The 18373-nt window shown below is 48.3% G+C and overlaps 1 protein-coding gene across 2 annotated transcripts; it reads right to left on the bottom strand.

Moving 5' to 3' along the window:
* Window positions 1–4011: 4011 nt before the first annotated feature.
* glis2b (GLIS family zinc finger 2b) lies at window positions 4012–17488 on the bottom strand. 2 transcript variants are annotated; one of them, XM_037257220.1, is made up of 8 exons: window positions 16995–17488; window positions 16859–16952; window positions 8224–8409; window positions 7998–8140; window positions 6784–6912; window positions 6579–6712; window positions 6399–6517; window positions 4012–6335 (listed from the first exon to the last, which is right to left on the bottom strand). In XM_037257220.1, exons 3-8 carry the CDS (start codon window positions 8399–8401, stop codon window positions 5599–5601), a joined length of 1440 nt encoding a protein of 479 aa, XP_037113115.1. In that variant the 5' UTR covers window positions 8402–8409; window positions 16859–16952; window positions 16995–17488; the 3' UTR covers window positions 4012–5598. The 2 variants fall into 2 exon arrangements, with proteins under 2 accessions (XP_037113115.1, XP_037113116.1); XM_037257221.1 differs by lacking the exon at window positions 16995–17488 and adding an exon at window positions 8547–8624 and having other exon boundaries at window positions 16859–16949.
* Between the last annotated feature and the right edge of the window lie 885 nt (window positions 17489–18373).

The following is an 18373-nucleotide window of genomic DNA, read 5'->3' as shown; positions in this document are numbered from 1 at the left end:
AATGCTCTCTATGGTGCTTCGGTAGAACGTCCTCATGATGGGTGGGGGCAGGTGGGCTCTCCTCATCCTCCGCAGGAAGTACAAGCGCTTCTGTGCCCTCTTGACCAGTGTTGTGGTGTTCACAGTCCAGGTGAGGTCGTCTGTGATGTGGACTCCCAGGAATTTAGTGCCGCTGACCACCTCCACAGCTGAGCTGTTGATGATCAGTGGAGCGTGGTGAGGCTGGTTCTTCCTGAAGTCGACGATGATCTCCTTCGTCTTCTCCACATTCAGGATCAGGCTGTTTTCTCTGCACCAGCCCACCAACTGCTCCACCTCCTCTCTGTAGTCCAGGTCGTTGTTGTCCCTGATGAGGCCCACCACCGTTGTGTCGTCTGCAAACTTCACGATGTGATTGGTGGTGAACCTGGGGGCGCAGTCGTGTGTCATCAGGGTGAACAGCAGGGGGCTCAGGACGCAGCCCTGAGGGGAGCCTGTACTGAGGGTGATGACATCTGAGGTGTTCTGTCCGACCCGGACTGACTGAGGTCTGTTGGTGAGGAAGTCTAGCAGCCAGTTCCGAAGGGGGGTGCTGAAGCCCAGGTGTTCCAGTTTTTCCACCAGATGTTGTGGAATGATGGTGTTAAACGCTGAGCTGAAGTCCCTGGAACAGCAACCGCACGTGGGTGTTCCTCTCCTCCAGGTGAGCCAGGCTCAGGTGAAGAACGGAGGAGATGGCATCCTCAGTAGAGCGGTTCTGCCGGTAGGCAAACTGGAACGGATCGAATGTTGGGGGGAGTCTGGAGACGATGTGATCTTTGAGCAGCCTTTCGAAGCACTTCATCATGATGGGAGTCAGTGCCACCGGTCTGTAGTCATTCCATGAGGTGATTTGAGGTTTCTTCGGCACCGGAATGATGGAGGCAGCCTTGAAGCACACTGGCACTTTGGCTTCGTCCAGCGAGATGTTAAAAATGTCTGTGATGACACCAGCCAGCTGGCCTGCACATTCTTTGAACACCCGCCCAGGTATGTTGTCGGGGCCTGGGGCCTTACGTGTGTTGACTCTTCTCAGAGTCTTCCACACGTCGGCTGAGTCAAGGCAGAGGGCCTCCTCTTCCTGGTGGGGAACAGTTTTAACTGCAGGAGTGCTGTTTAGTGCCTCAAAACGCCCAAAGAAGTTATTTAGACCATTCAGGAAGTCAGCATCAACCTCACCCACCGGGGGGGAGGGTAAGTTGTAGTCCGTGATCGCCCGTATGCCTTGCCACATACTCCTGGTGTTATTGGCGTAGTGGAAAAAATCCTGAATTTTTCGACTGTGGCTTCGCTTCGCTAGCCTGATGGCACGGTTCAAGTTGGCTCTCGCTGTCCTCAGTGCCTCCTTGTCGCCAGACTTGAAGGCTGAGTTCCGTGCTCGTAGCGTATGACGTACATCCTCAGTCATCCAGGGTCGTTGGTTGGCTCGGGTGATGATGTTCTTAGTGGTGCTGACGTCCTCGGAGCATTTGTTGATGTAGGCTGACACAGTCATGGCGTACTCATCAATGTCGATCTGATTGTCATATGTTGCTGCTGACTTGAACATGTCCCAGTCAGAGCACTCAAAGCAGTCCTGGAGTGCCTCCATGGCCCCCTCAGACCACACCCTCACCTGCTTCACTGTGGGTTTTGCTCTGATCAGCAGGGGCCTGTATGCAGGGATTAGCATAACAGATAGGTGGTCTGAAGAGCCGAGGTGGGGGCGGGGGGCTGCTCTGAATGCATCCTTTATATTGGTGTAAACCAAGTCCAGAGTGTTCTCTCCCCGAGTTGGAAAATCCACGTGTTGGTAAAAATGAGGGAGAATAGTCTTCATGCTAGCCTGGTTGAAGTCCCCAGCAATGATGAAAACCCCCTCTGTGTGCGTGGATTGCAGCTCACTGATTGTCCGATAGAGAACCCTCATGGCCTCTTTAGTGTTAGCGCTAGGAGGCACGTACACAGCCGTGATGCTAACAACAGTAAACTCTCTGGGCAGGTAGAAGGGTCTGCAGTTAACAGTCAAAAGCTCGATGTCCGAAGAGCAGAAGCTGGCGACAGATCTAGCATTTTTGCACCAGTTGTTGTTGATGAAGACACACAGCCCACCTCCTCGGGATTTACCGCTTAGCTCGCTGTTTCTGTCGGCGCGGAATGTAGCGAGCCCCTCCAGGCTAACGGCGTTGTCCGGCATTGATGAGTTCAGCCATGTCTCCGTCAGGATGAGAGCGCAAAACGTTTCTTGGATTCTTCATCCAAATGCCCAACTTCATTGGATAGCAAATCAGCCATAATTCGGATGAAATCAGTGAAAATGTAGTGCAGAAATCAAACTGAATCTGTACGAACACGTAGGAACGAGCTGACCGGTTGACCGCCAAGATGGCGGCATAACACAATCACGTGATAAAATCACGTGACTGCAAAGCCGCTATAGATTCTTTTGGATTTTGATCACAATCACTTTCAATAGTTTATTCCTTACACCAGGGTTCTCAAACTCCAGTCCTCGGGGGCCGCATTCCTACATGTTTTCCAAGTTTCCCTCGTTAAACACACCTGATTCAAACGATCAGTTCATCCTCACGTTCTGCAGGAGCCTGATAATTGAATCAGGTGTGTTTAACGAGGGAAACTTGGAAAAGATGTAGGAATGCGGCCCCCGAGGACTGAAGTTTGAGACCCCTGCACTAGAGGGAATGCATCACTGCTTTTCTGGCCTCCTGCCACCAGAGGGAGCGCATAACTGCTCGTCTGGCCTCCTGCCACCAAAGGGAGTGCATAACTGTTCTTCTGTCCTCCTGCCGCTAGAGGGAGTGCATAACTGCTCTTTTTGCCTCCCGCCACTGGCTGCCTCCCTGATTTATCTTGGCAAGAAAACATTTTTATTTGTAGACGTGGAACAAAAAGTTTTTTGCTCTACCTGCATAACAGGACAGATGTGGAGACACAACTTTCGTATCAAACAGGTTTATTCAACACTTTTTTCATTGACATTTACCAATATCGTCATAAATTCCTCAAAAACAGGAGAACACCGCTATGCTGTCGCAATTCGAGGCTTTGAACAACTAACGTCAGCCCATGTTCGACCACAGAACATGAAACCAGGGAAAGGATAAACATTTCTTAAAGTCTGCTTTATTAAACACAATATAATGTTTAACTTCTATATTTACCTCAAGTAAAATAAGGCACTTGGAAAAATGAAAGTATCTCAATTGAAATGTGCAAAAAAAAAAAAAAAAAAAAAAGAGAAGTTGGAACAGGCCTGGACTAGCCTTTGTCTTACCGATGAACACTTTATGCAATCTTGTAGCACTCCAGTCAATGGCACTACTTTGACTGACACTGACTTGAGCTTACGTTCCACAACATGTTGCGGGACCAGTTCCAAATCTTCTGGAGCATGTACCGCCTTTAGAATGTATGCGATTCAGTGGACATTTTACAACTCCACTCCATTTTACGTCCGAGCCTCGCACCACCTACGACAGGATCGACAAAGTGCAATGGTGTTACTTTGCGACTGCGACAAGTCAAGAGGGTTAAAATAGGGACCTTATTTGATACGGAAATTTGAGTCTGTGAGCATCGCCGTCATTTCAAGCAGATTTCCGTTGCCCTCAATTGAAGCTGCCGAGGAAAAGCCGTCAATTCAAAAGATGGACGGCGAGCGTTGCATCCACTGTTGCCATGGAGACGGAAAGGTCTAGTCTCCTTAGCACCTGCTTGTGAAGGCATCGCTCGTGCTGAGGTTGATTTGTAATGACTGGTCTTTCCTCGGGGAAGGGCAAATGAGATCAATACGGAAAGGAGGTATCTGTTCAGCATCTAGCTCAGGGGTCTCAAACTCCAGTCCTCGGGGGCCGCATTCCTACATGTTTTCCAAGTTTCCCTCGTTAAACACACCTGATTCAAATGATCAGTTCTTCCTCACGTTCTGCAGGAGCCTGATAATTGTATCAGGTGTCGAACCCCGAGGACTGGAGTTTGAGACCCCTGGTCCATCTCCTTGACCCCAATGAGGGTTGAAACTTACACCGCTGGCATTTGATTTGTCCGTCCGTATGAGCAGCAGCAGCACTTGAAATATTACCGATCCCAGACCACCTCATCCGCGTCCTCAACCTCCCAAAGACTCAGCCTTCAGGCAACAGCTTTTACACCGAACAAGAGAAGCAGAATCGACATCAGAGAAAGTATGTCTCGTCCAAACACATCGAGGTAAAATGTATCTAATGTCCACAAGTGGAAAAGCTCTCAAGCGGAACAGATGGAATAAGGAGATGGAAGTCTCTTGAAGCAATGTTCTAATTCATCTCCTCAGCCGTTTTGCACACATGATTAGGAGCGCTCCAATCCCACGACTAAAATCGGCAGTAAGGTTCCATGAAATGATGAGGAAGCAAGTACGTTTTATGCTACGCGCATGGCGACAGCTTGAGCAATCTATGATCAAGCTTTTTTGTTGAAATGAGGCAGTTTGCTTTTTCAATGTCAGTCCAGCTAGAGTTGGACACTAAATGTTTAGACCCTCCCCCAACCTAATATGAACATCCATCCCTCTGCTATTTTTGGCACATTTTGTTGAACGCACGACAAAAACTTGCCCCAACTAACTACATGAAGCGGTGAGTGGAGGGCCATCTGTTTTTCACAGATGGTTTTCAAGAAACACAAGACAGCAGTGTTTATCACCACACTGGGCCTTTCATACGCAAACCGGCCGTGTTCAGTCCATTACAGGAAAGCAGCTGGACAATCCTGGAGCAAAAAAAATCTGGGCCACTTGGCATGTCGTGACTCTCGTCCTGCCACTAGAGGGGAGCCAAACAGCAGTGCCTTCTCGTCCCTCACCTCAGATGGCTATCAAAGCAATCTACTCTGCCTGGTGAGAAATTCTGCTGGATCAGGCTGGTCTATGTTGGTTGGCTTCAACCAAAATGGGGATCCATTGATTGTCAGGAAAAAAGACATGCTCCCAGTCACCGCAAGAGGCTAGCAGCAGTTTGGAGGTTTTGGGACCATAACTAAGTGCTATGTGTAACTGAACCGTCCAAGACCCTTTACAGTCACCTGCTTTGATCAAGCAAGCTCGTCTGAATCGTACAGAATCCTGTAGCTTCTGTTTAAAAGGGAAACTGAGTGCACGTTTGCCCAGCGCAGTGTGTGTCAATCTGTTTCCTTGTCAATCTCGCTGCTTGGCCAGAGGCACATGGTCATCTTTGACAAATACTGCAAAGAATTCAAGGACGTGTCTAAGGCTTTGTCCTTTACGGGCTCTGTCCACAGAACCAACAAGGAAGAATCGAGTATAAAACGAGAAAGGAGATAGAAATATTCTTAAGCCCCTCGACAACAAAAGAGGCCTGCGTTCTACAACTCTTGCATACGTAGCGCCGGTCAAGTCACCACATTGTCGTACATATTCTACCCTCTTTGAAGCTGTGTGAGCCGACCCCCTCCTCCCCCTGCACCACCCTTGACCGCCTGTAAGTCCGTTCCCCCTCCCATCATGACCCCCTGAGCTCTTCTGGAATGCGTGTGTGTGTGTTTGTGTGTGTGCGTGCGTGTGCAAGTGTGTGTGTGCGTGTGTCAGTTTACCACAGCTGGCTTGAGCATCACAGTGCCCGGGGGGATAACCACCCAAGACAAGGGATCATGAGACCCTCCTGTGGAAAGGTTAAGCACCCCTTCAGTCACCTTGTTCTCGGCCTCCTGTCCTCGACCCTTTTTGTCCTGCAGGCTGGGGTCCCTGCACTCGACACTCTCCACCAGCATGGGAGGCATACCGAGGGTGGAGGAGGACAACGCCGCGGAGAGCAGCGGCGATTTGGCCAGGCCTAGTGAGGAGCCATTGAAAGATAGGACGGAAGCCGGTCCCAAGCTCCCTGGCTGGGAGCCGCAGCAACTCAACGTGCTGAGGTCCAGGGGCCGAGAACTGAGGGGGGACGAGGGAAGAGATCCACCCAGACCCTGGAGTGTGTGGGCACCCAGGAGAGCGGCTCCCGCCCCTGGAATGATAATGTGAGCCCCACTCACATAGGACATGGTGCAGTCCTTGGCCCCTCCGCTAGCTAAAGCCCCACTTTGGCTTCCCTTCAGCAAGGAGCCCAGTCCGGCCAGCGAGCCCTGCTCCTGAGCCACAAAGTGGCCATGGGCCTTGATGTGCTTGCGTAGAGAGCTGGGGTCGGTATAGCGCTTCAGGCAGCCGACCATTTTGCAAGAGTAGGGCTTGTCCACGTAGTGTGTGCGCGTATGCTTAAAGCGGTCGCTGGAGTTGGAGTAGCGCTTGTTGCAACCCTCGTAGGGACATAAGTAGGGCTTCTCGCCTGTGGGTGAGAGACCAAAGCTAGCTTTGAACACCATACAAACAGACTTGCCAGGCCACTAACCCGTGTGCGAGCGATTGTGTATCTTGAGGTTCTCGAGGCGCGAGAAGCTCTTGTTGCAGGTGGGACAACGGTGAGGCTTCTCGTTTGTGTGCGTGCGGATGTGAATCAGCATCTTGTACCTGCGCAAAAGGTCAACCTCAGCACTTGATGCTGCCGACGTGCAAGGGGGGAGATGCTCACCTGGCGTTGAAGCCCCTCCCTTTACGAGAGCAGCCCTCCCAATGGCAGCAGTAGCCAGACTCTTTCTCTGGCTTGACGTGGAAGTCGTTGACATGGTCCACCAGGTCTTGAAGAGAGTCAAAGAGCAGGTGGCACTGCAGGAAATAGAGCCACGTTTTCATTTGGCTCCTGAGGCCACATGCAATCGCCGCTTTTGGAGTCGCACCTTCTTCCAGCGGCAAGCCAGCTGTTCGTCGGACGAGAGGTCATGTGATGCCCTTTTATCACTCACTTGGCCAACGAACATGGATGACGGTAGGCGAAGTCCCGCCCCAGCTCCGATCATTACAAAAAACTGAAAGGCGATTCAAGGGAGGAAAAGGCAATCGAGGAGGTCAAGATCAACAGCCACGGTGGCGAGCTTTGCTTCCACAGACGGTAAGAAAAGACAAAACAATGATCGCTGAAAATTTCTGCTCATCTTTTTGGAATAATCTGTTCCAAGAAAATCAGTGTACAGAGAAAATGGTTGCTCATCGCGTGGGGCAGGCTTCTTTTTTCCCCCCCCTTTCTTTCTGTGCACTCCAAAAGATTCTTAGAACCTCCTCCAGTACACTCCACACTTACTGTGTAGTGTGACTGAAGATGGGAAAGAAATGCTCCAATTGGATGTATCTGTTGGGAAACAATGTTCCTAAATGGATTGTCTTGTTGACACACAGCTATGTTCGTCAGGCCTACGGGATGTGACAAATGTGGCTCTGTCTCGCCATGCCAACCTGAGTTGCTATTATTTTGTAAGATGGAGAGACAGGAGGCACCATGCCCTTGTGTGGGGTCAACTTGAGTTCAGACGATTTTGCCACGACGCGGGCACATTGGTGAATGCTTCCCGTGTCTTGTCTCAATTCAATCGAGGAGGCACAGCAATTAGTCGGCATGTGGCAGTACCTTGTTCTTCATCAGATTATTCATGTAGACGCGCACGCATGCTTCACACCAATGAATGACACAGAGAGAGCATTTAGTGGAGATAATGAGGCGTTTAGCGGACACCCACTTCCCCAGCAGCGACCGATATGGTGAAGCGGGTCGGATCCCGTAAACCCCTATTGGAATTGCATTTGCACCACATGCTTTGTGGTGGGATTTTGATAGCCATGTCAAATAGTGACAGATGACTGGGCATTTTGACGTGATTTGGGTTGCGTAAACCGAGGAGAACCTTTGTACTTGCGCTCAAATTCTTGGCTGGACTATGTCCACTAGCCACAATCGAGGGTGGCACCACAGGGGTCTTAGACTCGCTCTTTTTGTCTTGCAAACGTCTAAAGTCGCAAATGTTCCACTTCCATTCTCTCAGCATGTTAGCTCGACAATAGTCAACTGGATTTCATAGCGTTGATTCTTTTGTACAACTTCCAAGGCGCAGGTCCTCACCGCTGCGGGAGTGTAGCTGCCGTTGGCCATCTCAGGTGAGACGGGTGTGTGAGCAAGGGAGGAAGGAGATGTGCTCAGATCCACTGCAGGGGGCGTGGGGGTATCTGTTCGGTCGCTGAGGGCTACCCGCATACCCAAGACAGCTTGAAACAAAATAGGCATGTGATTGATGGCAATAGATGAGTTGGATGTTGAGGTTTGTTCTGCCGCTTGCAACGTCACCCACCTCCGTGCGGGAATCCCAGGGAGGCAGAATCGAGAACCGCTGTACCGTCGTTTGTCATGCAGAGACGGTGAGCCCTTTTGGCTATCATTGGTGAGAGGGGCGGCGAGCATGACCCCTGGTCCCGTCCGTTGGTCCGCCGAGGGAGCTTCAGGTCCAGGGGCTCGTCCAGGGAAAGCATGACAGCACCTGCGCAAACACCAGAGGCTAAGTTAGGACAAGGGAGGTCCACTAACGGAACGGACAATCTGATGTTTTTGTAGAGCTTATAGTATGCAGTTAATGGCACATTTTGGAGTCGAACTGGAACTGATAATTAAACACACCTGTGATGTCTTGCAAGTTAAATGCATCTGGAGTTCCACTGTCCCGCTGCGGATGTATTTCGCTCCAACAATGGTAAACTGAGCACAATTGTAAACCAAAGCACTGAGTAAGCTAAAGAAAAATAAACACCGTGATCCAAGAGCCACCCTCCCCAACACACACACACCCCACCACCCCTCTTTTTTCCCTCCTTAACCTTTACTCTTCCTGAGGAATGTCTACAATCTGATCCAGATGGTCCTGTCTCCCCGCCAAGCAACAGTGCCCCACCTCTCGGCCAGGCACCCATCAAGCCCCAGCAACCTTACCAGACCCCACCGGTAAGCCCTCGCTCACCCCCCACGTGTCCTCCAGGCTTTCAAGTCCAGCGGCACCGACCCACCTCCTCCTTCCACAAACCACGCTGCCCCCCAGACCAAGCCTGAGGGTTGTGGCAGGGGCACTTTATGGAGATGAGTTCTGCCAGTAGCATCGTGAGTGCAAATTGATCCTTTGAACCCTTAAAGGCTCCAAAACAACAGCTGTGCTCACATAAGTAGCAATTTTAGCATGTGGAGGCAATACTCACATTTGAAATAAGTCCTGCACTTTTGCTCCAAACTGCCCCAAACGTTTCTTAGTTTTAAGGATATCATACAAATTTTGGGAGATTCATATTTGGAGTAAGAAATACAGTAATCCCTCGCTATATCGCGGTTCATTTATCGCGGATTCCCCCCCTCTTCTCCCCCCAAAAAAATCAAAAATTCAAAATAAAAATTCTAAATTGAGGAATTATGGCACGAAAGTTGCCCGCACGCCAGCAGAAGGCAGGGAGTGCCCATACAATTGCAGTTCGTACACTTGTATCTTGTTATAAAAAAAAGTTGTTATAATAAAAGTCCTACAAACATATTTACAGTTTAGTACCTTGTTATAAAAAATCTTATAATAATAAGAGTTCTAAAAACATATTAACAGTATGTACACTTGTACCTTGTTATAAAAAAGTTGTTATAATAAGAGTTCTAAAAACATTTACAGTATGTATACTTTAGCTATATCTACATATGTGACACGTGCGCGCGCGCACACGTATCATATTTATATTTATATTATTTATACATTATTTTCTGTATGTCATTTATACTATTAATATAGTATTTACATGTTTGAAACTATTAGTTAATGTTCTAATGATAACATAGAGTGCCTTGCGAAAGTATTCGGCCCCCCTGAACCTTTCAACATTTCGCCACATTTCAGGCTTCAAACATAGAATCAACAACAAGTGGGACACAATCGTGAAGTGGAACGAAATGTATTGGATAATTTAAACTTAAAGGTTCAAGGGGGCCGAATACTTTCGCAAGGCACTGTATGTACTTACATATATGGTTTGATATACATTTTATTGATACACAAAAAATGTACGTATGTTAAAAATGAGAGGGTGACACTACTTCGCGGATTTTCACCTATCGCAGGTGGTCTTGGAACTAATTGTCTGCGATAAACGAGGGATTACTGTACTGTCGTGTTAAGGGCCAATGAAATTCTCATAACTATAAACCAAAATTTTAGTAACATCTATTGTCACCATTTCCAATTATGCAACTTTCAAATGACTTGTATTCCACTATTAAAAGTCCACTGTTGGTACAAAATGCTGCGGCGAGACTGCTCACAGCCATTTAAGATGCGACTTCAAGGTTCTTTTATTAACCTATACAACATTGCATGGCTTAGCGCCTTCGTATCCCATCGACCTAGTTGTGCCTTACGTTCCGTCCCGTAACCTTCGCTCGCAAAACGCTAGTCTTTTAGTGACCCCGAGGGCCATAAAGAAGTCTGCAGGGTCTAGAGCAGTGGTCGGGAATGTTTTTGGTGGACAGAGCCATACATGCCCATTTTTTACAAATAATTTCCCATGAGAGCCATACCATTTAAAATAAAACGATAGGCTAGATATAATTAAATGCATGTATTTCAATTAAGACCAATGATTTTTTGAGTGTACTAATGTATTTTTTTAAATAATGTCACCAAAAGAGCCATATCTGGCTCGCGAGCCATAGGTTCCCGACGCCTGGTCTAGAGCATTTTCTATTCTGGCTCTAGAGCTTTGAAATTCCCTACCGATAGATATCAGAATTGCTACCTCAGTAGAAACATTTAAGACATGACTGAAGACACATTTTTATACTATGGCCTTTAATTAACCTGTGTTGGCCGATTCGGCTGGAGTTTGTGTTCTGTCCGCCTTTGTAGACTTTGAAATCCAAGATATTGACAGAGCCGTCGTGTTGCTGTTTTGTAAACGTGTCTGGGACATGCTCAGCCCCGAGCGCCCGATGGCAAGAAGCAGAAAACAGCCCGTCTGTCACCCACTAAATGAGTAAGCCCCTTAGCTCCAGGCGCAGACCAGGGATCAGCTTAACCTTTTTCTATACAAATCCAAGCGGACGGACAAGCAGAAACGAGGATTGCTTCCTTAGGAGCATTGTCTCAACCCTCTCAACAAACTTGACTTTGACTACGTTAACACTCAAACAATCGAGTTGGTGGAGCAATTAGTTGAATGAATCTGCAGTTCTCGCCCTAAGATGCGAGCGGCCCGACTGATTGATTGATCTGTACTGTGTGCTTCTTTATCGCTTCCTGTCTTTCTATTCTCACCATTCTCCTTTTGTTGAAGATGCTCTTTACTTTGCAACAAGTATCATTTCAGAAAAGCAAGATGCACAGTCGCCATTTTTTATGCTTGTGTAGCAAAGGTTTCGTGGGTCGTCAATATTTGACACCATTTGATTACGATTCAACAGCCTTGGGGCCAATGAATTGCTGTTTTTATTTTTGACCCTGACTCAGCCACCACCGGAGAAAATTTGGAGTTGTTAAGGAATGACTCTGTTTTTGAATCTCATTTAGTGCTGACCAGGAGGTTGTTATGAGAAATGAGGGGGGGGTCAGAGAAGGAAAGAGAGAGAGGAGAATGCACTGCTCCCTTGCGTGTGCATGTGTAGTTGGCGGGTGGCTGTGAAGTTTGGGGAAAGGGTGTTGACCGTCAAATTTTCAGCACCCTCCCCCACAAGCGGATTTCCGTGCTCGAGCATGGTGTGGACAGTTTCTCTGAAAGGTGGCATTGTCCCCTCAGGGGGCCCTGGCGCTACGGGGCAGAGTAAACAGAACGGAGCCGGCAGAGAGGACGGGCGGGGGCGTGACGGTCGGTAAGGAGGCGCAAGGGCAAGAGGGGGCAAAGTGAGGAAGGTCGCATTAGCCTGGAGGAGCTGCAGCCAGCCCGCATCAGCCAGCATTGGCCAAGGGACCAAGTGTCTTGTTCAGGAATCACAATGTCGGGTGGCCTAGTGACATTCCACCGTTCTTCGCAATTGCAGAACAGTGACAGGAAAACGCAAGTCTCAGAAATTGACTCGTCTTAATATTCAAATGCACAGTCCATTCTTTGAAATGCGGGTGATTGAGGTAGGACATGGTGGGTGGGCTCATGGACCTTGGTGCTCCTGTCAGGCCAAAGCTCACACTTGTTGACCCTGATCCCAATCACTGATCTTAAGCTTGTCAGGATCTGCACACAAGAGGATTGTGCTTCGGATCTGACCATGCAAAAAAAGCAAGCGCGGCTATCACCACCACCACTGACCCTCAGGTGAGACAGGTTCTAACCCAATGACCCCTCCTTCCCCCGAACCAGCCGGAACTTACTTTCATTTTCACGCATACACACTTCGGCGTATTGTTGCCTTCTGGAAAGAACAGTTGCCGCACTCGCGTTGGGGGATGCGCCAGACAAGTTTGCTAGCAGTAGTTAATTTAACTGTTGGTTAGCACTTTCCCCAAAGATTTGCCTGGCAAATCATGTCCAGCTGCTCGGCTAACAAGTATGATTTTTTTCTTGAAGAGTGTGGGTTTCTTTAACATGGCAACCAAGCTACAAGGCTTGCGCTGTGCCAACTTGTCCTTTGTTGCTCCATTTAGTGACTTTTCTCACCCTCTTGAAAAAGCTACTTTTTGTGTTAACCTCTGGAGATTCCCCGATAGCCCCCAACAAAGGTAACGTGCATTGTAAATAATGGATGGATTTGAAAAAGGCAAATAGTCCCCAGTGCACACGAGAGCCACCGTTGACGTCGTCCACCCACCTGATGGTGAGCCGAGAGTTGAGCTTCAGACAGGAAGCCTCACTTTCCACTCCACCTTCAGGGCCTCTGTGTTGCTCGACCTTTTTAGCTTTGTCACCCTTTCCTTTATTCTTTCTTTCATCCGCATGTCTTCTATGTTACATCGTGCAAATGTACGGACAATTCTATAAATTGTGACGCGTGCTATCTGTGCAAAGTGAGTAATTGTGGTGTTCAGAGCGACAAGAGGCTCTGGGGGGGCGAGCCCATTGCTTTAGGAGCAAAGCACAGTTGCAACACGAAGTGGCTTCGTGTGGTTGGACGGGAAACCCAAAATAAAAGCACCATTAACAAATTGGAGTATGCAAAAAGAAGGGAAGTGGGAACGCAAAAAAATAGCACGCAACCAAGTAACAGGAAGCTAGCGCCAGAGTACTCGAGATTTGAGGAATTCCGGTGGGGGCAAATGGTGCTAGGAGGGGTGCTGGAAGTCAAGTTGTAGGAGGACGGGTCATGCTTGCGGTTTGTTGTCAGGGACGGCGGACGAGCAGACGCACGCTGTTGTTGGAATGTTAGCATCCCATCAAATGTCATCTGAGCCCTTTCCAAAAGTTTACTTCATTTTGAGAATATCTCATTATCCATATCATCGACGCCAAGCAGAAACACAGCGGGCATCTGTAAAAGTGCCACTTATTCACCAACCCTAAAGCCATCTTGCTGGAATTACCAAGTTGCATGCAGGAGCGCAACATGGGTTGGTTCAATACCACCAGCCCAATGTCATGTTCAGTCGCTGATTTCATCTGCTCAAAAGTGCTCATTCATTCATCCGTGATTGAATAAAATGTTGCGGGCAGGTCGCCACTGCGCTCATCAAAGACTGCGTTTGTATTCAGCCCCAACGCCAGAAAAGGCTTTGCGCTGAGGTCATCTTCCCTTTCAAATGTCTTTGTCATGCAATTGAAAAAGACAAAGATTGAGTTTCATGAGCCCAAATGAATCTTCACAGCAACTCACCTTGGCGGCTGACCACTTCCATTGCAGCAATCCATTTGTTGCTATTTTCACACGTTAGCTCCAAACACATCAAGACTTGCAGAGGTGGAGTTTCACAATACTTTTCAGAGTTGAATGTGACAAAATTAGCTATTTTCAACACTTTGTATTACTGCGTAGAAATAACAGAACATATAGTATTTGTTTGCGGAAGAAATATGAAATGGACCGCATTTGGACAAACGAGGTGACGTGATGCGCTAAATGGCGTCTCAACTTGCGAGTGCACCAACACGCTGCAGTACGTGCTTGCTAATAAATGGTAACTGGACTGCACTTACACTACCGTTCAAAAGTTTGGGGTCACCCAAACAATTTTGTGACCCCAAACTTTTGAACGGTAGTGTATATAGCGCTTTTATCTACACCACATGGTGCAGAAACCGCTTTACAATGCCTCACATTCACCCACACACATTCCTACACTAATGGAAGGCTGCTGCCATGCATAGCACTGCCAGATCCACACTGGGAGCAAATTGGGGTTCAGTGTCTTGCTCATGGACACTCCAACGTGGTCACCAGGGTTCAGGATAGATCCCACAACCTTAGAGTTGAGAGGCGAGAACACTACCACTGAGCCATGCCGCCCCTTTAACCCCAGTGGATTTCTTTCCATTCTTTTCCATGTTTTGTTCGAGACGTTTACTGACATACTTTGCCCAGTATTGTTCAGTGGTCCCAAAAATCATAGAGCTCCATGTGGACTTGAAGACTCGCATGCGTGCACAGATGTGGTGGCACTCGATCTGTACCGCCACATTATAAGCATACATTAGACATTTCACACTGCGTCGTGTGAGCCTTATGGCCTGGGACAGCGGATTGATTGTTGTGCGGCACGCTGTGATGGCAGAAGGCTAGAAGCATTCTTGTGGGGGCTGCACTGAACAGAAAACAAGGTTGTTTCCATTGTTGTGGTCATTTGAGTCACAATTGACTTTAGTAGTTTTACAGCAAATTGGAGTTGCATCATCACCGTAAGAACAGATCTGTGAGCGCCTTTGCACAATCTTATTAGGCTGCTTCTGTTACAGCTGGTTAACCCTAAGCCGGCACAAAACGTAACCTTTTCATCAACTCAAAGGCTTCTCTAATTCTCAGAGGACGACATCTCAGACCTAAGAAAGCATGGCCCGAGGTACGTCGCGCAACGCTACTGTCTGCTTTGAAGGCCTCTGAGTCACGGGTCGGGGGGGCATTGTCTGTCACTTGCGTTGAAGAGATCCATCCAGCCCCCCTTGACCTCTGTACAATCTTGATGCTGTTTTTCAATTCAAACGAGTATTTTCAGTCATCACTTTGGACAGAGCAACTGAGCCATACGGCTGAAGTACCCATCACAAATTGTGTGCAAATTTTACTAAAGGTTGGTCACAGCTTGAAAATAGCAAGCTCCACCTTGAACTCCATACAGCATGGCATGCAGGGCACTCTGCTCCCCCTTCTCGGCAGGCGGTGATGCAATACTCCGACTCCCTCGGCTGGAAGTGCTGCTGCGAGCCGAGCGGAGGCGTCACCGCCGCTCTCTTGCTCTGGAAGCAACAGGAGGAGGTGGTAGCGACAAAGGAGCGATAGAGCGCCAAAAGCCCATGAAACAGTCGGGAACTACTGGGAAGGCCAGTAAAAGTTAAAGGCTCACTCTTTGCCACTTTCGTTCAACACGTTGTTTGGGTTTCTCTCTTGTCCGTTTTAAGCATCACCACTAGGGGTGTAACGATTCATCGATACACATCGATTAATCGATATAATGCTCTACGATTTGTTGGCATCGATGCTAAACGTAAACATCGATCTATATCGCCCGTTTTTGACCTCGGACATTAGACGCGACTTTATTTTGAAATCCAGTTCATTGTTGCTTGCTTCCTCTTTCCGGGAGCAGTGCGCAGCGTGTTGTGTTGTGAGCAGAGCAGGCACGTGAAAGGGGAGCCGACAACTACGCGGCTCCTGGGCTGGTGCTATGGCTAGTGTCCAAGAAGACGAGGAAATTCGCTCCCCTTTGGGCTTCAAGTCATTCGTTTGGAAGCACTTTGTAATTTCCTAAATAAAGAGTTTGCAGTACCTTGTTGATTTTGCGTATGAATTGTTATAAATCAGGATATTGTTCTATATCGATCGTAGAGCACTATATCGTGATGTATCGTGAATGAATCACAGCAGGCTTTAAGATATCGGCAAATATCGTATCGTGTTTCTTTGTATCGATATGATATCGTATCGTGACAAAATCCGCGATTTACACCCCTAATCACCACCCCGGTTCTTCTTGCTCGCCAGCTGCATCTGCTTTATTGGATGAGATGTGCATTTCGGAAGTGAGCCTTCTTGGCTGCTCCCGCACAGCCAGTTCTCACATTTTTGGATTTGGCAGGCTTTTACCAGCAAAGTGATTCACTCTGTGTAGAGCAAAAGAGACTTTTGAGTTGGGATGGCAACTCCAATACGATTCTTTGAACAACGAATCTGAGTTGAAAAAGTCCATCATCCAGCAACAATCTGGTCCCAATCGTCCCAAATGAAACCCCTTCGAGTGGGCCTCCGCCTCTTTTCTAACAATGCCTCTGCCACACAGGCCCGCTGAGGCCCGCCTTGGCAGCTCCTGGCACTTTTGCTGCCATTCTTAGCGGGCCCATGGGCTCTGACCTGAAGGGGGGGGGTGGCATTCCATCCCAAAGTGTGTCCCTTTGTGCACACAATGATGCTTGAAAGGGTAGGGGCAAACATTGCTTTGCCTACCTGCTCTGTTAAAATGATCCCAACATGCTTGGCCGCCCGTCGACATTGAGCACACCTTTTGTCCAACGTCAACTGGGATAGGCCTGCTCTCATTTCTAATTTGTCTTTTATAGCTACTTGCTGTATGACCATCCTAGTGTTGAGATACACACGGACATTACAGATAGCTAGTATTGGTGAACAAGTTTTGTTTGTTTTTATAGGTGAGCTGGGAGTCCGGGGGAGTGCGACCAACCGGCTCGCAGGCGTGCCGCCCGAGAGTCTGGGAAAATAGTTCAACCCCTCGCGCATTCTTCCGCTGTTGCGACGTGGACACACTTGACATGACAGCAATGACAACACGCGAAATGCGTGGAGAGGGGGAGCGGCTCGCGCAGGCTCATGCTTCTTACCTTCTAAGCGCCTCCAAACTTGGCCAAGCAAAGTCCTCCTGCGTGGTGCTCAGAGCCAAAGTGGTCGTCAATACGTAGTCCTTGTGTCCCCCCCTCTTCTTTCAATGAGAGGCAAATATGAAGCAAAGTATTATGAGGATGATGAGTCGGTGTCTGGGCAGGCACTCCCTTCGCACACCATTCTCGCGTGTTTTGGACTCCCAAGCGCATCGAGCAAGAAGCAAGACAGTCCAAGTTGACAGCCCCTGGTTTAGTTGGCCATGCCTGCTCAAGAGCCGACTGTCAAAACTCCAAATGAGCCGTGAAGCAAAAGCTTGCCCAAAAGGGTGCTCTCCTGGTGTTCGTCGAAGCGCATCGCTCAACGGCAACGCTGGTCAAGTCGAAAGCAAGAAGCAGGTGGGGGCGACGCACACACGGAGTGACGGGCTGCTGCTGCGGCTGGAAAATGGAGGCAGGGCGGCTTTTGCTGCTGCTTTGTCGTCGTTTTCGCGGGGAGGAAAGGTGTCCTTGTGCGGAGGTTCGTCTCCCCCGCCGCCGTCTGCCCACCAGCCAGCCAGCCCCGTCAGGAGGAGCAGCCCAGCCGAGTGCGAAGCTTCTGCCAGCTCACAGCTGCTTGCAGCTCCCCCTCCCTCTCCCCCTCCCTTTCCCTCCCACGATGTGTGCGTGTGCACGCGCGCGCAGTCTAGTAATGTAAGGGGATATTTTTACTCAAGTATTTATACAAGAATGGATGGATGTTTTTAGTCATGTCATTTAACAGAGTACAAATGGTACAAACCGAGGTTTGACTGTATCACATTCCAAAGACTGTGTTTGCGCGCACCTGCACGTTTCCCAGACCACCTGCCTCCCCCCAAAATGGCAAAAAAAAAAAAAAAAAAAGCAAAGAGACCCATTATTAAATAACTGACAAATCAAATGATTACTTTCATGGTGGCCAGGCTCCCTCTGGTGGTATGCAAAAGAATCACTGTCTTGTGCAGTTTAGTTGTATTTAACTTTATGTACAGTTGCATTAAGTATTAAAAAGGTGTTGACTTCAACTGTTCATTTAGGTACAATTCTCATTTAACTTTTTACGTATAATGGATTTTAATTGAAGCCTTGTTCATGCAGAGTAGGGAATGTATAGAACATTGTGAATACTGATTTTTTTCTTTAAAACAGGGATGGGCGAGTGTCAGTATCATATACCGATACTTAAAATATATTGAAAATAAAAATATCTAACATCGAATAAGTCTTCCTTGGCAGTAGTTGGCGCTATGCTGTTCATTTTGACACACTGGCAAATCATGCATCAGCTGCATTTTTGTTCATTCACCATTATCTGTGATTGTGTTAAAGAAACATGATATGATCAAAGATACTAGAGCAGGGGTGGGCAAACTACGGCCCGCGGGCCACATCCGGCCCACGGGACCGTTTAATCCGGCCCGCCAACCCTGAATTAATTGTATTATTAAACTTTTTTTTTTGTCATTTTGCCTGCAATGACTGCGTTTCCCCAGTAGA

This window comes from Syngnathus acus, chromosome 8 (assembly GCF_901709675.1).
Source record: "Syngnathus acus chromosome 8, fSynAcu1.2, whole genome shotgun sequence".
Lineage (NCBI taxonomy): Eukaryota > Metazoa > Chordata > Actinopteri > Syngnathiformes > Syngnathidae > Syngnathus > Syngnathus acus.
The sequence above is the reverse complement of the archived record's forward strand: the minus strand, read 5'-3'. Positions and strand labels throughout refer to the sequence as shown.

What these genes read in the sequence shown, in the direction of transcription:
- glis2b (XM_037257220.1), bottom strand. Translation starts at nt 8,401, where the DNA reads ATGCTTTCCCTGGACGAGCCCCTGGACCTGAAGCTCCCTCGGCGGACC. An exon ending in GCAGCTACACTCCCGCAGCG is followed by an intron (nt 6,913 to 7,997) that starts GTGAGGACCTGC and finishes ATCGCCTTTCAG; the next exon opens with TTTTTTGTAATGATCGGAGC. An exon ending in GGGAGGGGCTTCAACGCCAG is followed by an intron (nt 6,518 to 6,578) that starts GTGAGCATCTCC and finishes CCTTTTGCGCAG; the next exon opens with GTACAAGATGCTGATTCACA.